The following is a 23654-nucleotide window of genomic DNA, read 5'->3' on the forward strand; positions in this document are numbered from 1 at the left end:
AATTTGGCCAAATCTTTTTTTAAAATGTTCGTTGAAGTTTAAGGATGGTTTTTACGGCGAGAAAAATTAGAATTATCGCTGGAAAAATCCTAAAAATAACCCTTTTCTTTTTCTCATACAAATGATTTGTAACTAAAACGTAGTCAATTTGAGCTTTATTGCTATGGTATAAAGTTCATATCAAAATTACATGCACTCATTGTTGTCTAAGCAATGTAGGTGTGTTCCTAAAGTCAAAGATCGTATCTGTCAAAACAATGTGCGTGTGTTCGTTGGAGCACAGAATACATAGTTGGAGGAGTTTAAATGTCGCGTTCCGAAACTCGCGTTTCTTTTGTATTAGTTTCGGCACGCGAGATAAAATGCATCAGTTTCCACGTCATTACATCAGTCAAACAAAAATCGCTTTACCAACAGTATTTTATTTTTTTTAATATCCAAATTTTACGTAAACAAAATAATTCGTACGGCTTAAAAGGATGTGACTTCAAGTCATATCAAATTAAAAAAAAAAAAATTGTCTGTGACCTAACCTATTGAGTTTGCTTTTGTCAACTAATACACGAAACAAATTCGTATATCGTGGTGACATTCAAAGCAATATTACAGCACATGAAAATGAAAAAGAGAAAATGGACAAAGAGTGTATTTTACAGCACAGAACGCAGTACAAAGAGCTGCTCAGCCACCATCTACTACATTAACCAGTTTTAGTTCAGGAGATTTTTTTGAAATACGTAGGCAAAAAAACATTTACAAATCTTTTTGACAGGACGAAGTCTGTCGGGTCAGCTAGAAAATGGACAAAGAGTGTATTTTACAGCACAGAACGCAGTACAAAGAGCTGCTCAGCCACCATCTACTACATTAACCAGTTTTTTTGAGACATGCCAAAACGATGATTTCGCACAAACATTGCTATATTCTGAAATGCCAAAATATTATACCTGGAATCAATCCTCAAGGAGATTTATACGACGGAAACAAGGAAAACCAGTTCCAGGATATACAGATGTATATTCCACCGATGCGATTGGCCGGATTTATTCAGTTCATCCAAGCAATGATGAATGTTTTTATTTACGACTGCTATTAGTCAATGTACGTGGCCCAACATCATTCCAACAGTTACGAACTGTTGATGGTGAATTGTGCGGATCCTACAGAGAAGCCTGTCAACGTTTGCAATTGCTTGAAAATGACGCTCATTGGGATCAAACTCTCAATGATGCTGTAATATCATCACACGCTCATCAAATACGAACATTGTTTTCTATAATCATATCTACATGCTTCCCATCAAACCCAATTGATTTGTGGATCAAGTACAAAGATTATATGTGTGATGATATTTTGTATCAAATACGGAATAGAATGGGAAATCCAAATATACAAATCAGTGAAGAAATTTACAATGAAGCATTGATTTCAATTGAGGACATGTGCTTGATAATGTCAAACAAACTATTAATTCAATTAGGCCTGACCGCGCCCAATCGTCCAATGCATGATGCTTTTAACCAAGAGTTGCATCGAGAAAAACTGTATGATCTCAACGCTTTGAAAGAACTAATTCAAACAAATCTTCCACTGTTAAATGAACAACAGAAGTATGTATTTGAAACTCTTATGAAAGTAACAAATAATGAAACTGGAGGGATTTACTTCTTAGATGCACCTGGTGGTACAGGAAAAACTTTTTTGATTTCATTAATATTAGCAACAATTCGCTCACAAAATAAAATTGCACTTGCACTCGCTTCGTCGGGAATCGCAGCAACTTTGCTTGAAGGTGGTCGAACAGCCCATTCAGCACTGAAATTGCCATTAAATATGCAAAGCAATGAAACTCCAACCTGCAACGATTCGAAGAACTCTGCAATGGCAAAGGTTTTGCAGCAATGTAAATTGATTGTTTGGGATGAATGCACGATGGCACATAAAAAATCTTTGGAGGCTTTAGACAGAACCTTAAAAGATCTACGGAGCAATAATAACCGATTTGGTGGTGCAATGATTTTATTAGCAGGAGATTTTCGTCAAACATTGCCAGTGATTCCACGATCAACGCCAGCTGATGAACTCAATGCATGTCTAAAGTCCTCCAATTTGTGGAAACATGTTAAAGTACTACATTTAAGCAAGAATATGCGCGTCGAGTTGCAAAATGACCAATCTGGAAACATATTCTCTAAACAACTCATTGACATTGGTAATGGCAAATTTCCTATAGACATGTTGACTGGCTGCATTAACTTTCCTCAAAGTTTTTGTCAGTTAACTCAATCAAAAGATGAACTTATTCAAAAGGTGTTTCCAGATGTTTTTCAAAATTACAGAAATTATGATTGGTTGAGCGAACGAGCTATACTGGCTGCAAAAAACATAGATGTAAATGAATTAAATTTCAAAATTCAAGAACAAATTACAGGCGAATTGAGGATATATAAATCAGTTGATTCGGCTACTAATCAAGATGATGTAGTCAACTATCCACCGGAATTTTTAAACTCGCTGGATTTGCCAGGATTGCCACCTCACAATCTTCAATTAAAGGTTGGATCGGTGGTTATAATGTTGCGAAATATTAACCAACCGCGTCTTTGCAACGGTACACGGTTAGCGATAAAAAAATTACTAAACAATGTGATAGAAGCAACTATACTCAAGGAAAGTATGAAGGAGAAGATGTTCTCATACCGCGCATCCCAATGATTCCGACTGATGTGCCATTTGAGTTTAAACGACTACAGTTTCCAGTGCGGGTTGCTTTTGCTATGACTATAAACAAGTCCCAGGGGCAATCATTAAGTGTTTGTGGTATTAATCTAGAAAACCCATGTTTCTCACATGGTCAATTGTATGTTGCCTGTTCCCGTGTTGGAAAACCATCAGATTTGTTTATCTATGCGCCTGGTAATTAAACAAAAAACATCATATACCACAAAGCACTACAATGATAATAATAATAATTATGATTCACATGATTAACAATAAAGCGATTACTTACTTTTAAATCCTTATATATGTTGTATTTAATTATTTTTTATTCACAACGTCCTATCACCAGGGTGAAGGTTCTGTTCAGGAGATTTTTTTAAATACGTAGGCAAAAAAACATTTACAAATCTTTTTGACAGGACGAAGTCTGTCGGGTCAGCTAGTTTAGCATAAAACAATAGTTCTCCAATCATTTATTCTACAATACATCTTTGCAGTTTCGGTAACTCTTTCAATTGACAGCTCACTGAGCGTCCAAACGCATCTGCTGAGGTGTCTTCAAGCGAGCTGCTTTCTTTAATTAATTGTTTCGCAGATAGTATCGACTCTTCTTGTTTCTTGTATAGATCGTTTTGGCGTTTGAATGTACTCTTTCCCTTTTTTGTTGCAGGTACCTGAAACAGAAAATGAATGGTTAAAAATAGCAAAAGAATTTGAACGAAAATGGCAGTTCAATCATTGTGTGGGTGCAATTGACGGAAAGCATATTCTTATCGAAAAGCCACCAGACTCCGGTTCAATATATTACAATTACAAGGGAACATTCAGCATAGTTTTGCTTGGCATTGTTAATGCCAATTATGAATTTATTTACGTGAACGCAGGCAGAGCCGGATTAACCCTGTCATGGGCCTGTAGGCACTACAATTTTCGGGCCCCTTTTCTTTACCTATTCTGACTGACTAAATCATGTGATGTAATTTTTTTGCCTTCTACTAGGGTTGCCAACATTTTAGTGTCAAAATATAGTATTTTTCAAGAAAAGCTTTGAAAAATATAGTACCTTGCACATAAGTATAGTATTTTAGTAGGGAACAATAAAACATAACCTAAGTTACATTTTACTAATTTATTTTTTATTTTTTACTGGCCAAGAACTATATTTTTTTGCACTTCTTGCATTTTTTTAACAATTTTTTCTCTCCAATAAAACTGGCAGATGGTTTATCGCAGTAAATTTTTAAATTGCTATAAATCAAAAGCTCATTTTTAGCAGGTATAAAAGATATATGTGCTCTGTTTCTTTCTTCACACCATTTCGAATTCATAATCCTTTCTATGAATGCCGAAATAGCGGGAACAGAACGCAGAACATTGATATAAAATATAGTATTTTCGCGTACTATATAATTATTTCTTCAACAGTATATAGTTCGGAGTCCCGAAATATAGTACAATACTATATATTATAGTCCGGTTGGCAACTTTACCTTCTACCCACATTTCTGAATATAATTCCAGATATAGGCATGGATGACATGACGTCCTAACTCCTATGGGTTCAGACATCGCAGGCTCTATCCGTGCTCAACGCGGATTGGTTCCGTGTTAGTACAGAACAGTCTTTCGCGCAGCACACGCTTAGAGTAAGCGTACGTTTGATGTTAGGTGTTTTCTATGTATAAGTACATGAAAAATTAAACGCTACTGAAAAATTTTTAATTTAAAATATATATTTAGCAAAACGCAATAAACAAAGGAAAAAGTGAAGTACAGATTTCTCAGGAGCTACAATGTTATCTTTCCCGGCATCCTCCAATTGTAAGACGAAGTACTTGAACTGCACCATCTCGTTTATAAATTCACGCTTAATATCCTCACGCTTAATAATGGTCACAAAATTTTGTACAAGCCTCTTTGATTTGATCGTCCGTCTTTATTAAGAAATCTGTTAAAAATCCAAATAGAGAGTTAACTTCCTGGTAGCTTTCTAGTCGTCGTGTCAATTCTGAATGCAGCACGTCCAGTACAGGTAAATAAGTTTCGATTTTCAACTTCTCTCTTCCACTGAGTATAGCTTCTTCTGCAGGTCCGTCATCATGGTGTCTTTTCCTTTTTCGTACGCGCTGATTTTCATCACTGTAATTGCTACCACTTATCTCAGATGCCTTCAACTCGTAGTCGTTAAATGAATCTCTTTGCGAAAGCAAAAAATCTAAAAGCGATTTTAAAAGATCAACTGCCGTTCGAAGTTCAATGGTTGCTTTTTGTAGTGATATACTAACACCATTGATTCGATCCAGTATGGCAGCCCAGAATACTGACATAATGGCATTTTCTTTTTTTTCAGAATCCTTTAATAAACATTTGGCTTCGTGAATTAGTTGCGGTGTCTGCGTCTTATCGTCAACAATAGACTGCAGAGCTTTCTGAAAACTCTTATAACCTTTTGACAAAGCCTTAGTCGCATCGGCTCGTGCACACCACCTTGTGTCAGAAACTTTTTTTGGAACTAAAAACGACGATTGTTTAAGTTCATCTTGTGTTTCGAGACTCTGGAGCATAATTGCCCAGCGATGAGTTGATGCCGAAAAAAAGTTGTACAATTCTTGTACGAATCCGAAGAATGAGATTGCACCAACGCAGCTCTCCGCAGCACGTACTCCAACCAAATTCAACGAGTGCGCAGCACATGGGACGTAGTGTGCGAGGGGATTTATTTTTTTAATATGCGCCTGTAGACCATTGTAACAGCCAGACATATTTGCTGCATTGTCGTAAGACTGACCTCTTGCATTTTTTATATCAATGTTATTTTCATTAAAAAAAAATAAAATTGTAGCAGCTAGTTTTTCCCCTTTGTGACTTTCAATAGGAATAAATGTAAGAAAACGTTCTGCTACTTCTCCATTTGATGTAACGTATCTCAGGACTACAGTCAATTGATCTGTATGGGATATATCAGGCGTTGAGTCGACGCTCAGTGAAAAATATTTTGCCATTGTAATTTCATCTATAATATGTTTTAAAACCTTGTTTCCCAATATTTCAATAAGTTCCTCGCATATCGTAGAAGACAAATACGATTGTCTTCCTTTTCCGACATTACCATATTTGGCCAAATGCGAACTGAGGGAGGGATCATACTCCGCGAGTAATTCTAAAATACCCAAATAATTGCCATTATGCTGGGAACCAAGAATTTCGTCATTGCCACGGGATGCTAAAAATTTCATGACTGACACCACTCTTTGTAAAACATTGAACCAATATTCTTTTTCTTTGTTATATGCAATTTCTAAAGAAGTGTCAATTCGGCCTTGACAACGCCGTCTACTAATCAGGGTCTGTACACATTCTCGGTGCGTTCCTGTATTCTCATGAGATTGAATTCTATGCGATGCGTTTTTCCAATCAGAAAATCCTGTTTGAAACTGTGATTGGTTTTCAACGCCGCCAAAAAGAACACATGGCAAACAGTATACTTTTCCAGTCGATGGAGAATACATGAGCCACTCTCGTTTCATTTTACCACCACTTATATGTTTACGAAAAAACATTGAAAATCTTTTGCTATCTTCGTATTGACGGCTTGAAGCAGAAAAATCGCAGTCAAAGTGTTGACATTCGTTAAAATCTCTGATACACCAATAATCTTGTATTTCTTTGGTAATATTTTTCCATAAGCCAATGTCGTTCTGGTATCCTACATCTTGATAGGCTGCGTTTTGTTGTGGTACTGGTGATTGGAACTCGTTCTCTGCCTCACTTACCTCGGCACCTGTTAAAGTAGCTGCTTCTTAATCCTGGTTGGCCTGTTCAGAACACTCGCTAGGAATGTCTCCTGAGTCCGCCTCCAAACTCCCGGTTTGATCAGCAGCAGACGTAGCCGTACTCGGAAAAGGTTGATTTTCGAGTGGTTGGCGAACAAATCCAAGTTGGAAAAGGTTTTGCGTCTTTTTTAATACCTCATCACGCTTATTTTGTTGATCTAGCCGCTTTTACGTTTTTCTGCACCGCTCAAATGCTTTTTTTTCACGGGCTCATCGGACATTTTGTTCCTTAAAAGAAAGATGTAAATGAAAAACTAAGACAGAGAAATGGTTAAATTTTCAGAAAAGTAAAGATATTATTGGCCAAATAATTATATCACAAACAATTAGAAAAAATAAATAAACTTACCTTATTTAATTCTGTTTTATAATCAAGAAGATTTATTTTCTCGTCAAGTTTTCAAGACCACTGTCATAAAAACAACTAATACTCAACAGTCGAGTCGAGTCTACTTCTACACAAAAACAAACGCTCCTGCCTGATAGTGTCAAACGAATCGGGGATTTCCCAAACGTAAAACGACATAAACCGTGGGCCTTCTCGCTGCGTTCTGAATGTTTTAAATACTTTTGGCTTTGTGTATGTGAATTAACTTTAAACTTAATCCTCAAATACGGAGAACACAAACTTTTTAAAATTTACCTTGCAATCGCAGAACTCATATCACATATTGTAATTAAAGATACGTAGGTTATAGGTATTTTGAAAGTTTCGGAACTATTACGCTACAAATTATTATCACGCTACGGAATTTATATACAGATACGCACCCAACAAATCGGGGATTCCCCCAACGTACATGAAGTCCAGTTAGTTGCGTTTCGAAGGATTATATTTATTAGATGGTTCTGTATGTATTAAGTGTTACAGGTGTTGAAAAAGAAAGAATAGTTTTGTTAATTATCATTTTCGTTCCATTCAAAATATTTTATTTTAGGAATGCAGTGCACTGGGCGGGCCCCTGTCGATGCTGGGCCCCTAGGCAGTTGCCTACTCTGCCTTAAGGTTAATCCGGCTCTGATGATAATAGTTCGACAAAATCTTATTGTATAACTATAACAGAAGCTTTGATACATGACAAACAAAGTAATTCTGACAGAATTACTAATGACGAGAATGAAAATTTTTCACCCAATGAAACCTCAAACGTTGTTGACCAAAATAATATTGCTGATGTTGAAACAGTCGGAAGGCCAAAAAGAGGACGATTGAATTCAATAAATATATGAGATTAGGTTCATTTTCTGCCCAATTAGTGTATATAGCTTTATGTGTCGAGGAGAATACGAAAAAGCGACAATATGTGATTCAAAATAATGCTAAAAATAAAAAACGGCAATATAGTTGGATTTACAAACTGTCTGGTATTAAAGTGTGTAGAGACAAAGTAAACTGCCAATGTCACCCCAAACCCGGGGTAACATTGGCAGGGTCATTTTATATTTATTATATTTTTATTTCTTTATATTATATTTTTTTATTATATGTTATGAATAATACGATTTAAAATGACATGATGATGTCATAAAATACCGCAATATCGAAATGTTTCTGAAAAAAAATTACGCAAAACTTCAAAAACCTGCCAATGTCACCCCAGTTTACGGTAATTTACTAATCTTGTTATTCGAATAATTTTTCAAATAAGTCTATTTAATTAATTTCTTATTTTTTTAATTAGGTTTTTAGTTAATTCGTCTGATATTGCTTAACTAACTAGTTTATGAGAAAATATTCTCACATTATAGACCATTAACAACTGGCTTTTTATTTTTAGTGTAAGAAAGAAACATTAAGTAAAAAATGACCCGGGGAGTGCATACATCTAAAAGAAAAAGTGGATTTCAGCAAAGGAAAGCCAAACAGGCTAGATTGGATGTAGCTCAGAGTATGTCTGGATCGATTTTTAAGTATGTTACAAAAACTGATGACAGCCCAAGTTCATCAAAAGAAACTGATCTTCACCTTGATGCAAATGCAACAGATGATTTAGATAATATAAGCTCATCTTCAGGAAGCGACATTGACAGTACAGAATTAATTAACACAAACGAAGAAGATACTGAAAATAATAGTAGCAGTACTATTATTGCTACCATTGAACCATTTTCTCAATTGAATGATGTGTCAGAATGGAGTATTCCTGTTCCTTACAATGATCGCATTGAAATAATAAAAAAGGAAGTGAATATTTCCAAAACAAAGAAGGACCATTTGCCACTGTTTCTAGACACGGAAACAAAATAAAAGGTGACGATCGTCATCTCTCGAAAGATTGGTTTTATAAAATTATGCCTAATGGTGAAAAAATCCTACGGTCATGGATGGTTTATTCCCTCACCTCTAATAACCTGTACTGTTTCTGCTGTCGTTTATTTGCTATGGCCAATAATACCAATGCGGGAACATTTACGACTGGATTTCAAAAGTGGTGGAAATTAAATCCAAAGAATCATGCAACACTTTGGTACCCACTTCCAATAGCAATATGTGATACGTCCTTGAATAGCTCTTAGTAGCCCGAGTAAAAGTTCCTATGGAGTCAAGTTCCTATCGTTAGTCCGTTTAGAGTTATATGGTAACACCTATCAGAATAAAAATATCACTTATTTTTCTTGTTTTTATGATATTTTGTTTTCATTTTGGTTTGGACACACAATAAGCGACAGGTAGACGCGGGGAGATTGCCGGCGGCGGCAACGGGTGGCGGGGAAGGGGCAGTGAATGCGCGCCGGCAAGCGTCGACGGCTAACATCAGTCGTTTGTTTGTTTTGTGTGTGTGACTACGCTTCCTCGTCTCCCCATTGTATTCTGCGACTATATACGACCCTGGCATTGTTTTTGGACTCCGATTACAGTTTCTTCACGTTGACCCCGGCTTTCTTTTGGACTTCTGCTGTGTACTGATTGTTTAAAGTGAACTGTTGTGAAAATGGAACCTGGCAATAACTGTGTAATGTGTCGTAGAGGGTTCTACCGTGGTAGATATCAGCGTCATCTTTTGGCTGATAATCTACCAATACTATGGCCAGAACTAGCAGCTTATATTCAAGAAAATGCACTCTTAGAGGTAACACGTGCATGGTCATTTTTTATTTATTATTCAGACTACTGTTATTTTTCCGTTTTGTCTATTAGTTTTTTGAAGTTGCTAACAAGTTTTTTTTTCAGGTTGTTTTCGACAATACGCGAAACGTATGCCACCGATGTTGGCAAAGGGCTGAAAATGCTATAAGACCGCCACCTATTCAAGAAGTACCTGTGGCACCCCCAATACAACAGGATGCACAAATGATTCAGGTTCCCGAGTATTCAAGAGCACCAAACACACCGAGGCATTGTATATTCAATAATTGTCAAAACCGAACACGTCATAGGATACCGAATGTTATTAAGATACACATGTTTTGTGAGTATAAGCTTTACATCCCTGACGGTGCAAGAGTATGTCAAGAACACCTCGAAAATAATAACTGGGCTGAACTTCCACAGAATTGTCACGTCACTCATGATTTTAATGCAGCGCAGTTTGGTGACATTTGTGACATGTTAAGAAATGCTGTACAACGTGGTTCCAGGTTGGATTTTAATACCAGAGGTGCGCTATCCGACGAAGAGATGCATTTTTGGACTGGTCGTAATAATGAACAGTTCGATACTATATTAGAGCAAACACCCTCTCTGGTCCAAAGATGCAGAAATCCCAGAACTGCATTGAGTATATTTTTAATAAAACTACGTACCGGCGACCCCAACGAAAGGCTTGCAACGCTATTTAATATGACAAGGCAAAACTTAGAACGCCTTATGAATAAAGCGCGTGATTGCCTTACCGAAGACTATGTGGTCCTTCATCTAGGAGTTGATCACATAACAAGAAATAATATTAAAGAAAGAAACCTCATTATACCAAGAGCAATATATGGAGACAACCAAAACTCCAAAGCAATATTAATATGCGACGGAACATATATTTATATACATAAAAGTGCAAACTTTTTATTTCAGCGACAATCATACAGCTTGCACAAGTTCCAAAATCTGCTAAAGCCCTTTTTGATAGTTAGCACAGACGGATACATCATTGATGTAAAAGGGCCGTACGCAGCCACGAAGACAGATGCCAACATAATGAGCAGCATTATGAACGACTATGAAAATCCCATACACGTTCTGTTGGAACCCAACGATGTTTTTATCCTGGATCGTGGATTTCGAGACAGCCTTGGCGATATTGAAGCTTGTGGATATGAATACCACGTTGCACCTTCAAAGGACAGAGAAGAATCTCAATTAACTACCGCACAAGCAAACGAATCCCGAAAGGTGACCATGTGCCGGTGGGTGGTGGAAGTGGTTAACGGTAGATTCAAGCGAGATTTCAAACTGTTCCGCCAAAAATATTTTAATAATGCGTTGCTGCATTTCTTTAACGATTTTAAAATCGCTGCCGCCATTATGAACCACTTCCATGCACCCATCGATAACAACCAATACGCTGATATGTTTGTAGAAGAAATAAGGAGGAAGATTGATACACCCAATATTCTATATAATTACGTAGAAACGAAACGACTGAACAATAGAAGAGCAGACTTTGTGCGTCTAGAAGCAAATGATGTACAGTTCCCACAATACACCGAAGAGCAGGTTATTTTGTTGGCTTTAGGTACCTACCAAGTAAAGCCTGCACGATCGTACTGCAGTGAGCACCTTCAAAATGGAGTGTACACCATTGAAGTATACAGGCAAAATGCTTTAGAAGACTTGCCTGATTTTGGTTTAAACGAAGACTCATGGCTCATGCGAGGCCGTATCCAATCACGACACATTCGAGCAAGAAGATACTATTGTTATATTTTGATAAATAATAATGATAATAATATTTCACAATCTTATTGTACATGTCTAACCGGACGGCGCACTGTAGGTACCTGTGCTCACATCATATCTATCGTGTGGTACTTAGGATATGCCAGGCATGAGGGATTCGTAGCTCCTGCCTTGTTCCTTAACGATTTGTTGGTAGACGATGAATGATTATATAAGGTAAATGAGTTTCATTATAATATTGTCATCATCAGATTTTCTAAACCCCACATGTTATTTTCTTTATTAATTGTTACATTTTTTTTGTAAAACTTACCTACTTGTGTAACCTGTAATGTATCATTTTGTAACCTGTGATTAGAGGTATTAAATAAACAAAGGAAACATGATAGTATTTCATTTCATTCATTATTTTTTAAGATTTCCTTTTATTTTTTTAACGGAAAATCCACATTGCCTTGATAACATATTAGTCTGGTGTTCAGAACGGACTACAAATAAAGACAAGCGCCATATCAATCATTGTTCTAGAAGATAGTACCTTACCAACGACATATCACACATCACTATTGGACCGGGTACCAGATTCCATACAAAGATTTGCATCATCCTTTCAAAGTTCAAATGAACATCTACAAAATCTTGAGAAGTGGAAAACTTTAGAAATGAGACTAAAATTGAATAAAACAATAGACGATGCGGCTTTGCAATTGATGGATACAGAAAAACAGAAGTGTAAGCATCTTTTGACTAGATTACTGGATATAACTTTATTTCTGGCTAAGCAAAACTTGGCGTTTCGTGGACATGATGAAGGACAAGACTCAAAAAATAAAGGCAATTTTTTGGAATTAGTAAAACTATTGTCAAAGTATGATGTAGTGTTGAAAGAACACATGATGAAATTGGAGGAAGATAAAACTTCAAAAGTATCATATTTGTCGCCAGATATACAGAATGAATTCATTAATGTTCTATCAAACCATGTGAAAACTAAGCTTGTCAACGAAATTAAATCAGCGAAATATTTTGGTATTATGTTTGATAGCACACCTGACAATTCACATATTGACCAAATGTCGGAAGTGATACGTTATGTGAAAATAGATAATAGGAAAGTGGAAGTCAAAGAAGCATTCCTTGGATTTTTCCTTTGCAAGGAAGAAAAGCTGCTGATCTAAGCGCTGAAATTCTTGACAAGCTTAAGACAGACGATTTAGATATTATGATGTGTCGTTCCAAAGGCTATGACAATGCTGCTGTTATGAGCGGTGTGCACGGAGGAGTACAGTCCATCATTGAAACAAAAAACAATAAAGCAATTCTTATTAGTTGTATTGATCACTTGATTAATTTGGGTGGTCAACATTCATTTGCCCAAAATGCATCATGTGTTACATTTTTTCGAACGGTAGAGACGATTTTTAATTTTTTTTCCGCCTCTTCTAACCGTTGGGAAGTGCTTATGAAATACAGCAAATTATCTGTTAAAAGACTCTCAAAAACGCGTTGGAGTGCTCATTACCATGCGGTAAAAGCACTAGCAGAGAATTTTGAAGGAGTTGTAGACGCAATTGAAGAGTTATGTGATGGACGAGAAAATGAAGACACCAGAGGTGCTGCACAAAACCTAATGCCTGCTGTGTGCAATTACTTTATGTTATCTTTTTTTCTGGTATGATGTTCTTCGGGAAATAAATGCTGCACAGATTGCATTGCAAAGTAAAGGCTTGACTGTTGACGAAACTGCTACAAAAATAGAGGCACTTCGTTTTTATATCGAAGAAAAGCGGGATCACATTTTGGAAGAGGCAATAGACATTGCAACAAAAAAATCAGAAGACTACGATATTCCAACAGAAAAAACGACTTCGGCGTAAAAACGGATGGTTGGTGAGATGGCCAGTGATGCAGGACTCACACTGAAAGAGGAACTTCAAAAAGATATGTTACAATGTTTTGACCGATTCAGAGTTGAACTCCAAACAAGATCGAAGTCTCTAGAAAGATAATCTACGTCAAAATGACTCCCGCCCGAACAAAATATTGCTGTCTCTTTTTAATTAGCGCGAATACAGCGTCGTGCGTTCCCGACATTTCATTCGCCGGTGGGAGCTAGCGAGAGGCGGTCGCGGCAGTGAGGTAAGTGACCCCAATTTTGAGATATAATAACCACAGGAGTCAAAATTACGTATGATTATCTTTTGCGTGACTTTCACGATATTTGGTAATATGGTTATTTGAATTATTTTTATTGTATAAGGTATTTTTTATATTTATTTTGATATTGTTTTTATTTTATAGGTGTTCAGACTACATAATAATACTAAAACATAATAGGGACTAGAGAATTGGACGAAGACCGTATTCTGGCCGCTCTTTTAGAGAGTGATGAGGAGCCACCAAGTGCTGACACCGACAGCGAAACCGAAGACCACCAGAACGAGGATGATGTCCAGAGTGATGAGGAAGAAGGATTTGCGGATGAAGTGAGGGCAGAAGAGTCTGCAGCTCCCGGTGAAATGGACTGTATCGAGGAAGATATCTCTGAACAAGTGACTCCTTCGACTTCTCGTCGTGTGATAACTTTGCCTCAAAGAACCATTAGAGGTAAGAATAGGCATTGCTGGTCAACCTCTAAGTCTACAAGGCGCGGCCGAGTTTCAGCACAAAATATAGTCAGAACTCAGCGAGGACCGACACGTATGTGCCGTAGTCTATATGACCCCATGTTATGCTTTAATGTTTTCTTTACTGATGAAATAATAATAATATTTGAAATAGTAAGATGGACCAATGCTGAGATTACTATCAAAAGACGGGAAACTATGACAAGTGCCACATTTAGAGACACGAGTGACGATGAAATTCGTGCTTTGATTGGAATCCTGGTACTGACCGCCATGAGAAAGGACAACCACTTGTCCACGGACGAGTTGTTTGAGCGATCGTCTTCAACAATGTCTCTGTGATGAGTCGTGATCGTTTCGATTTTTTGATCCGATGTCTTAGATTCGATGACAAAAGCTTACGGCCTGAATTGCGTGCCAATGACATCCATATACCAGTTCGTAAAATCTGGGATTTGTTCATCAATCAATGTAACATCAATTATGACCCAGGAGCTCATGTCACTGTGGACGAACAATTACTTGCCTTTCGGGGGAGATGCCCATTTAGAATGTACATCCCTAACAAGCCGAGCAAGTATGGTCTCAAACTAGTCATGATGTGTGATAGCGGTAGCAAATATATGATAAATGCTATACCTTATTTAGGAAAGGGAACACAAACGAATGGCTTACCCCAAGGAGAATATTTCGTGAAGGAGCTAACAAAACCTATACATGGTAGTAACCGTAACGTGACCTGTGACAATTGGTTTACTTCAATCCCTTTGGCGAAGAGTTTGCTTCAAGAACCTTATAAATTGACACTTGTAGGCACCATAAGATCAAACAAACGCGAGATTCCAGAAGAATTGAAAAATAGTAGATCTAGATCCGTGGGTACATCAATGTTTTGTTTTGATGGACCTCTGACACTCGTCTCTTATAAACCGAAACCTTCCAAAATGGTATACCTACTATCGTCGTGCGATGAAGATGCCTCTATCAACAGTACAACCGGTAAACCAGAAATGATTATGTACTATAAGGACCAAATGTGTTCAACTATGTCTTCTAGCAGGAAAACGAATAGATGGCCTATGGCACTATTCTATGGAATGATAAATATTGCTTGCATAAATGCGTATGTAATATATGTAAACTGTTTGTTTGTTTCTACAATTATATCTCATTTGGAAATTAACTTCCTCAGTGACAACACTTAGCGCGGATTCTAGTGTTGTGCATTTATTTAATCTCACAAATTTAAGTAAATCTTCGGGCAGGTTATAAGTTAAAACGTTTAATGCCGTGTTGTTATATATTATATATTTAGCGGTTTTTATGCCTTCGTCTGTTAAAAGATTTACCTTCGATATCAATGAACTCCTAACATTTTGAATTCTATGACAGAAATCGATGTGAGATTCCCCTGGTTTAATTCTAATATTTTCGAATTCTATGGCGATACAAGCCTCGGATCTAGGATCCCCGAAATGTTGAATTAATAACTCTTTTAATTGCTCCCAAGTGGAGATATTTTCGCGTTCACTAACTAAAATAGCTGCTTTGCCTACTAACCTACTCGTAACACAGTGGTATAAATAAATTGCCTGAACGGGATTATTTTCTCCCCTGAAGCTCCTTATAACGTACCTACTCACATTTGTTAATAAAAAGATTCAATAGTTTCTCATCTCCATCATATCGTGGAATAATGCATTGAATTTCCTTAGGGATAAGTGTAATTTGTTGAGCCATTTTACACACAAGAATATTATACAAAAACACACAAAAATGTTACACAAACAATTATAAAAAAATGAGGCAAATAAATAACTCAGTTATTGGAAATATTTTTGTTAACTTACTCTAATAGTGAAAGCTCGCGATTTGGGTAGAACTTCACTTAAAATACGTTAATGGCTATGTTCAGTCCAGTTAAACGTATGGATGGATAGACATGGGAACGGAGTGAATAAAGGGTCTACTCACATTCAACCGCTCGATCTCATGCCGGTGCTGCCGCTGCTCGCCTTGCGTTTTTGACAAATTTGTAGATTCTTATACGGACTGTAGTCTATGCGATCAGAACGACGTTACGACCGATTCGTGTGTACGTTAAACGACGACTTTTCGCGACTTGAACAATCCGACCCGACTGCGCCAGTCAAATATTAACACTCGCGTTTCTTAATAAAAATACTTTATTTAAATATCTTAATACTAAACGAGTGTACAGTCGAGCGTGAGATGCGGAACAGAACCCTTAGGTCTAAAACAGTGCCGGTTTTAGCACTACTAGCGCCCTGGGCGAGAATTCTTCGGCGCCCCCTAACTGCAATTCAATTACATACGAAAAAAGGCAATGTGTACAATGAAATAACTATCTATTTAAAAAAAAACATTTATTTAAAAAACTAATAAAATTTCACTTTTCTAGCCTTTACATCGGCGAACTCTTTTATTAGACATTCAAAGTCCATGTTTTCTGCAATTTCGTTTTCGATTGATAAAGTTGCTAAGTTTGTTAATCTAGATTGAGAGATTGTCGATCGTAGATATGTTTTAATCAGCTTTAGCTTGGAAAAACTTCTTTCTCCACTAGCAACCGTTACAGGTATAGTCAGTAATATTCGAAATGCTATCCATACATTTGGATACAGTTCCTGTAAGTTGCGATCTTTAATAAAATTTAAAACATAAGCAGGGGTAGCCACATTCTGATCAGGCAAAAAAGATTTCAGGCTTATGAGTTCATCACACAACATACAACCATCTATATCTGATTTAGAATTCACAGTTAATTTCAATTGGAGATCACTACAGAGTTTGACAAGGTCGGGTTTTTCAGGAATCTGTTTTATATTGTACAAAAAAGACCAGCAATCCGAGTACTCATTGAACTGTTCAAATCTTTCATTAACTGAAATTAATGTAGCGTCCAAGAGAGAGTTGAAAAATTCTACCTCAAATTTCTTTTCAGGAGAAACAATAGGCTCGTCGCGGGCAGTTTCATCAGCTTGACGCTTAACAAATCGAATTCTTTTTGTGGCCTTAAACACAGGTTCAACTTCCAGTTCTTCAGCCAATTCTTTTGCAGTTGAAATGGCGCTTTTAAAGCCTGTATTTCTATATTCTTCCAAGAAAGTGCAGCATTTTTTCAACATTTCTGTGCATTTACTGAGATCTATATCTGGTGATTGTAGAGATTTACTAACGACGTTAATTTGAAAAAGTATATCATACCAAACAACCAATGAAACTATGAAACTGAAATCTTTTAACTGTTCAGCTAGAGTAGTAGCCTCATGAGAGACTTGAACATCAGTTTTCTGAGTTTCAATTGCCAAAGTAATTAAAGCGTCATGGATGGCACTAATTTGATAACGAACTGCTTTGACACTGCTTATTCTTGCTTCCCAACGTGTGTCACTGAGCTTTTTTAGAGTATATAATCCCAGGCTATCGGTTAGAATTTTCCATCGATGAACAGAAGCTGAAAACAATGTGAACAACCTCTGAAGTACCCCAAACAAAGTCACTGATTTTACGGAAGACTTAGCGGCATCGCATAGTACGAGATTGTAGCTATGACAGCCACAAGGTACATAAACAGCTAAGGGATTTATGTCTAGAATTCTCCTTTGAACACCAACATTTTTCCCTTTCATATTCGCCCCGTTGTCATAACCCTGACCCCTGCAGTCGTTCAATTCAAGTCCGTGTTTATTTAAAATATCAATAATAACTTCAGTTAGTTTTTCACCAGTCGACTGATTTACAGGCAAAAATTCTACAAAATGCTCTTTTACTGATATTTTATCGTCATTTGATGATATATCAACAAATCGTATTGTCAGTGAAAGTTGTTCTACGTGACTAATGTCCGGTGTACAGTCAGCTATAATAGAATAATATTTTGATTTCTTTGCGCGTGATATGATTTCTGACTTCACTTTTTTACCCATCAGCTCTATTAATTCATTTTGAATGTCTTTTCCGCAGTAGTGGTCTGCAATATCACCCTTCATAGCTAATCGCAAGTGCTCCTGCATAACTGGATCAAATTTAGCTAGTAATTGTACTAAGCCCAAAAACTTTTCGTTATTTGGCGTATATAATTTGTCAGAATTACCTCTGAACGCCATATTGTTTTCAGCTAAATAAAGTGTAATATGCATCAATCTAGATAAAACATTATTCCATCTTGTAGTTTCCTTTTTAATCAAATATTGCTCTTGGCAATCTATTGTTTTGCCTATTTTTAAACGTAGTTCAGTTTCAATCCATGAAAGGTAAAACTTCTTATGTGAACTGCTATTCTCGTGAGTTTTTAACATTTCAGACAAGTGTTTCCAGTCGTTATATCCTTCAGATACTAAACTCGACGTTGAGCTACTATCAAACAGCCGGCAACAAAAACAATAAACTCGATCCTTGGAAATGGAGTATACTAACCAACGACGCTGAATTGTCTCACTGTTTGCTAGTTTTTTTATGAAATGAGAATTAGAAAAATGTCGCCCTGTATCATTTTTCGGATAATCATCACAGTGAGTTTGCAGTGGGCCGGTATTTATAATATGATCAATTATTTTGCTATTTCGAATAGGTGGCCAAGTAGCTGGATCCGCTATATTCGGGACAACAGTATCAACATCATCTAATAAGTACATGTATTTGTTGTACATCAATAACAGATTCTTGAGCAGCATCTGTAATCGTAGCACAACTTGCTCCCTCACTTCGGGATTTTTCATCCACAATCTCTTGAGTAGCTATTCCATCGGACTTGCCAGACAGAGGCTCCACTGCCGATGCATTCGTTTGTATTGCAGATGTAGATGCCACATTCAACTCTTGATTTTTTGTTCTGATATATTTATCTATATTCATAAACTTCTTTGTTTTTTGGAAATTCCTTTTCTTTTTCCGCTTTCCGTTTCCTATATTCTGACCCAGATGGTTTTCTTTTGATAAAATCACCCTGTTCAGACATTTTGTACCTTCTAGTTGTAATAAATAAAATCTGCAACAAATTAAATCTGTATCAATCGAAACATTTATAAAAATAAATTGATTGCAATAAAACTTCGTTACAACGCTATTGACGTTCCAGAGATTTTGCTGCCCAAACGTATAAACATATAAACAAATTTTATAAATATTAATAGATAGCAGAGACCGAAAAACATAGTATTTATTTATTTACATTGCGCGTCTCAAAGTTACAACAATTACACAAAGTTATATAAAACAATTATGTGACACCCTGTTAGTGTGTTACAAAGATAGAGAGCCTGGAGCCAATTTCAATAATTAACCTGTTATTTTAACATCTTATATACTTTAAGTATTAGGGAGTGTGTAGTATAGATAGTAAAAATAAATTTGTACTTACTTATTGATGTGATCCGTCAAAAATTAAAATTTTTAAATAGGCAAAACTAATGTCACTCTGTAGTTGGAACAAGAGCATCGTAACGTAGCGTTAAACGTTTGATTACTGTGTTTGTTTGTTTTAAAACAATCGAATAATTATTTTAAGAGCGTCCACTTATGTCAAGCAAGAAGATGATTGTGTTCTGTTTCGTCAAAAATTAAAAACAGATAGATCCCGGGGAATCCCCGACCATAGAAAAACACATTGTTTCTGTATGTTTGGGAAGTCGGGGATTCCCGAGAAATTAAACCGATTGAACACAACGTTCTAGTGCTGCCAACTTACAATTTTTACCTAAATTTTGGGAAAATTATAAGTAAGTAGGCTGGGTCGGCGAAAAAAGACAAGAAACTATATAATATTTTTTGTCGTTAAGTTAAATGACTGTTACCATGTATTAAAAAAAAATAACTCTAATAGTAAACCTCTGCTTTAATATGGGAAATTATCGATAGGTGTAGTTAAATACGGAAAAACTCGAATTATTGTTATGCTATAAAATAATATGCTGTTCTGTTTTACCATAACATTTTTCATGTTGAGTTTCCTTGCAATTCATGCTGACAGTGAGGCAACTTGAAAACAAAAAAAATCCCTCACGGTTCTTGTCTTTTTTTGACCTAGTGACCTTGCTCAATGAGCGAGGGAACAATAAGGGGGTGCCTGTGGAAAATTATAAAGAATCAGATAGAGGCGCCGGACGAAAATGGGCGCCGCGGCCTGCGGCGCCCCTTTTGATCCGGCGCCCCTGGGCGGTCGCCCAACCGCGCCCTACCTTAACGCCAGTACCGGTCTAAAAGACATGCACTTATAATTGATTATGAGCTTTACATGTGTGTATCGGTGAGACCTCACCTCATGGAGTCTCATGACCAGTAGCAGGAATCGAATGTTTATTAGTTTTATTAGTTATGGAGAAATGGATCAGCTTGCGTTGCTATGGCGAGTGGCGTGATGCGTTTCAGTTTACTAATATCGTATGATGCATGGGACTGGGACGCATAATAGTAGCTAACTAATATCTATTAACAATGAGCATAAAATATTAAGACACAACTAGCAACGAGTTACCTAATAAAGTGTTTTTCATTCTCCAAATATAATTATTTATAGACTATCGTCGTTTTTCACTCCGCTACCGCTAATTAAAATAGTAAGAAAAACGTGTTAAGTATCAATCTACAATGTAAGTTTAGCTTAATAACTGAATATAAAAATAAAATTTGTAAAAAACAACAGTAGCGCCGCGCTAATCGACGATAACCCCTTAAAAAGCAATTGTAACTTGTGAAACTTTCCCTTATAGAATAAATCAACAAACATGGTTAGGTACCATGGTACGTAATTCAAACTTAAATATTAGTTACCAAATAATGTTCAACGTAGCTTCAATGAAGACAAATCAAGTGGAAAGCAATACATTGGCCTGGAAGAAGTGCCAACCATTGATGGCTTAAGTAAAATATATTTCACATCATTGTCTCTAACTATAGACAGATCAGGTTTCTCCGGTACGTGGAATCTTTCTGTTCCTGGTTTGCGCCTAAGAAATGACACATAGTATTCCAAATCTCTGTCTCTACCTTCCAAATTTTCCCGATTGATTTTTTGTTACAAATTGCACTATAACATATTCTCCTTCACGTGCTGGGCGAGATAATGGTTTCTTTAGATGTTTTTCTGTTAGCATAAACATGTCATTTTCTTCTTCATCTTGATCGTAGTCTGCTTCGTCGATATATTCTTCCGAGTCTGAAATTTCATTACTGTGTCATCTTCTTCTTCGTCGCTTTACAATGCTTGTTCGACGCTTTTTTTCTTTTTTGTCTCTTGTGTACGTCTGACAGGGCATTTTTTGTTTCTCATCAATGATTTCTTTCGGTTGTCAGTTGAGACACTGATACATGCTTCATCATCGCTATGCAACACTTTCCGAATTGTTGTTTTAGTCTGTTTTGCCGTTTTTTTTGTTTTACACAACTTTTTTCTGTCTCTATTAAAAGTTCTCTGGGTATGTGTTACGATAATGCTACGTCCAGCTTTTCTTTTTCTGTTAGTATTCCTTGGTCCGGCTTTTATAAGTTTTCTAAATGCAAAAGGAAATACCCCTGGGGCGCGGACCGCGCAGCGCACAAACTCCGTTGAGTGCGGGCAGCGCGCTAACTTTGCGCGCTGTTTCGAGTACCTTCGTTCTAACCGTGATATCTCGTATTCTATTGATCCCATATGCATGATACTTATATTTTTGAGTAGCTCTTGAAATTTACCAGCTTATACTGTAACTTTTAATAGAATTAACGACAATTCTGGGATACGAAAATAGTACAAATCTAGAATTTGTTTTAGTTTTGTCTATTTATTATTTATCAGTCAAAATAAAAAAAACTAAATCTATGACCTGTATTTTGTTTGTTTGTATATTATAGTCCATATTCTAAACTATCGAATTCATAAAAATGTAAGCCACATAAATATACAAAATCATTATTAAATCCACTTGGAATCTAAGCGTCTCAAATTGACTTGCAAATTTCTACCATAAAACATATCTGACTTTGAATGCTTATATATTTTTTAATTTATATAATAATGATCTATTTTATATAATTATCACTGATTTAGTTTATTATCTTTAAATAAATGCCATTAATTATGTATTTGTACAAAATTTAGCACACTAATTCTTCAAAAGAAAACTAGTCTATTATGTTTCCCTAACAAAAGGAGGGGGTCAGGTGAGGCGAGTTTTCATTCAAACCACTATATTTTATGATAAGAAAAACATTTATTTGGAAACTAGATTAAATTTCTTATTCAAATCAGTCAATATATTTCAACATTACAAAATAAAACTTCAAGAAACAAAGCTTCAAACATAGGCATAAAAACAGTACTTTAAAACTTGGATCGTCGGATGACGTTCGTGGATACGGCATCTCGTCAATAAGTTCAAACATTGAAAATAAAGTGGTAACATAATTTCAATAAAAACAAAAACTAATTTAAGCGTTTTATTACTTATTATTTTAACCTTCCTTCATAAATTAAATATATAATTATTTTTAATGGTATTTGGCACCTACAAGAGATCATTGCTAGTTATCTTTTTTTTTTTTTAAATCAGTATATTAATATATGTAATATATATATAAATTCCATTCGTAATATATATATATATATATACTACGAATAGAATTTCAAAAAACAATTTTCATCCTCCTTAAATATACAGAGTGGCTTATTACATCCCGGGCAAAAGGTTGACGTGCGCTTTTTGCAAATAGAACACGTCTTTCTTTGTCGTTCACCTTTCTGTCCGGGATATAGGGGGTACTGTTTGGGAAAATGAGCGGCGTAAGTTGTATCAAAAATAGGTACATTCATCACCGTGTTACTGACAAGGGTCCTTTCCCTAGGTGGGGCAAGTGTAACCGTTGAACTGTGCTTTTCCAATAAGCTGTTCATCAACGTCCTTCTATAATCACGATGTTGCTTGATGGTTTGATTGTTTGAGTATAAAATATAGGCATTTGTAATGCTCACATTAAGTATACGTCTAAAAATTTTTTTGTACCACACGGTAGTGCGTTTTCGTTCCATCGGATACTGTGAGACAAGCTGATCTTTGCGATCTACACCTCCCATACAGATATTATAATCTAATACCACTACAGGCTTAGATTCTGTAGTAGAAACAGCACCCCCATGATATGTGGATATCATTGCTACCCTATTCTTATCCCTCCATACTAATAAATCGACGTCTCCACTAGTACATCCGGAAATCTGTCCCACCTGCATATTAGATTTCTCTAAATATTTTAAACTGTCTGGGACAAGTTGCCGGTTGGTTCGTAGCGTACCCGCACAATCTAGTTCTAGGCTTTTCAGGTGTCTGGCTAAGGCCGGACTATTATAAAAATTATCCATCCAGACAGTTCTTCCAGAATACTCTATACCCTCTAGCATCCTCAACACCAACTTCGCTATTTGACCGTCAAGTGGGTGCTGGTTACCTACAGAAAATGTACTGTCGGACCCTGTATAAAGTTCAAACCGCCATAAATAACCATTTTTGGAATCGCATAGATCAAAAGTTTTGATGCCAACGGCCGCAGCTTTATTTTTTATGTACTGTTTAATGCTCAGCCAGCCTTTCCATTGAACAAGAGATTCGTCTATTACAATATTCTGGCCTAGTGTATATAGTTCTT

General features: G+C 36.3%; 1 protein-coding gene across 1 annotated transcript; it reads left to right on the forward strand.

The window, feature by feature from the left end:
- The first annotated feature begins 6432 nt into the window (after positions 1-6432).
- LOC142980543 (uncharacterized) lies at positions 6433-12472 on the forward strand. The gene is made up of 2 exons (XM_076125981.1): positions 6433-9625; positions 9727-12472. The coding sequence occupies exons 1-2, from the start codon at positions 9488-9490 to the stop codon at positions 11593-11595; spliced, it is 2007 nt and encodes a 668-aa protein (XP_075982096.1). The 5' UTR covers positions 6433-9487; the 3' UTR covers positions 11596-12472.
- Positions 12473-23654: the final 11182 nt, after the last annotated feature.

The sequence above is a fragment of the Anticarsia gemmatalis genome, chromosome 18, assembly GCF_050436995.1.
Source record: "Anticarsia gemmatalis isolate Benzon Research Colony breed Stoneville strain chromosome 18, ilAntGemm2 primary, whole genome shotgun sequence".
Taxonomy (NCBI): Eukaryota; Metazoa; Arthropoda; class Insecta; order Lepidoptera; family Erebidae; genus Anticarsia; species Anticarsia gemmatalis.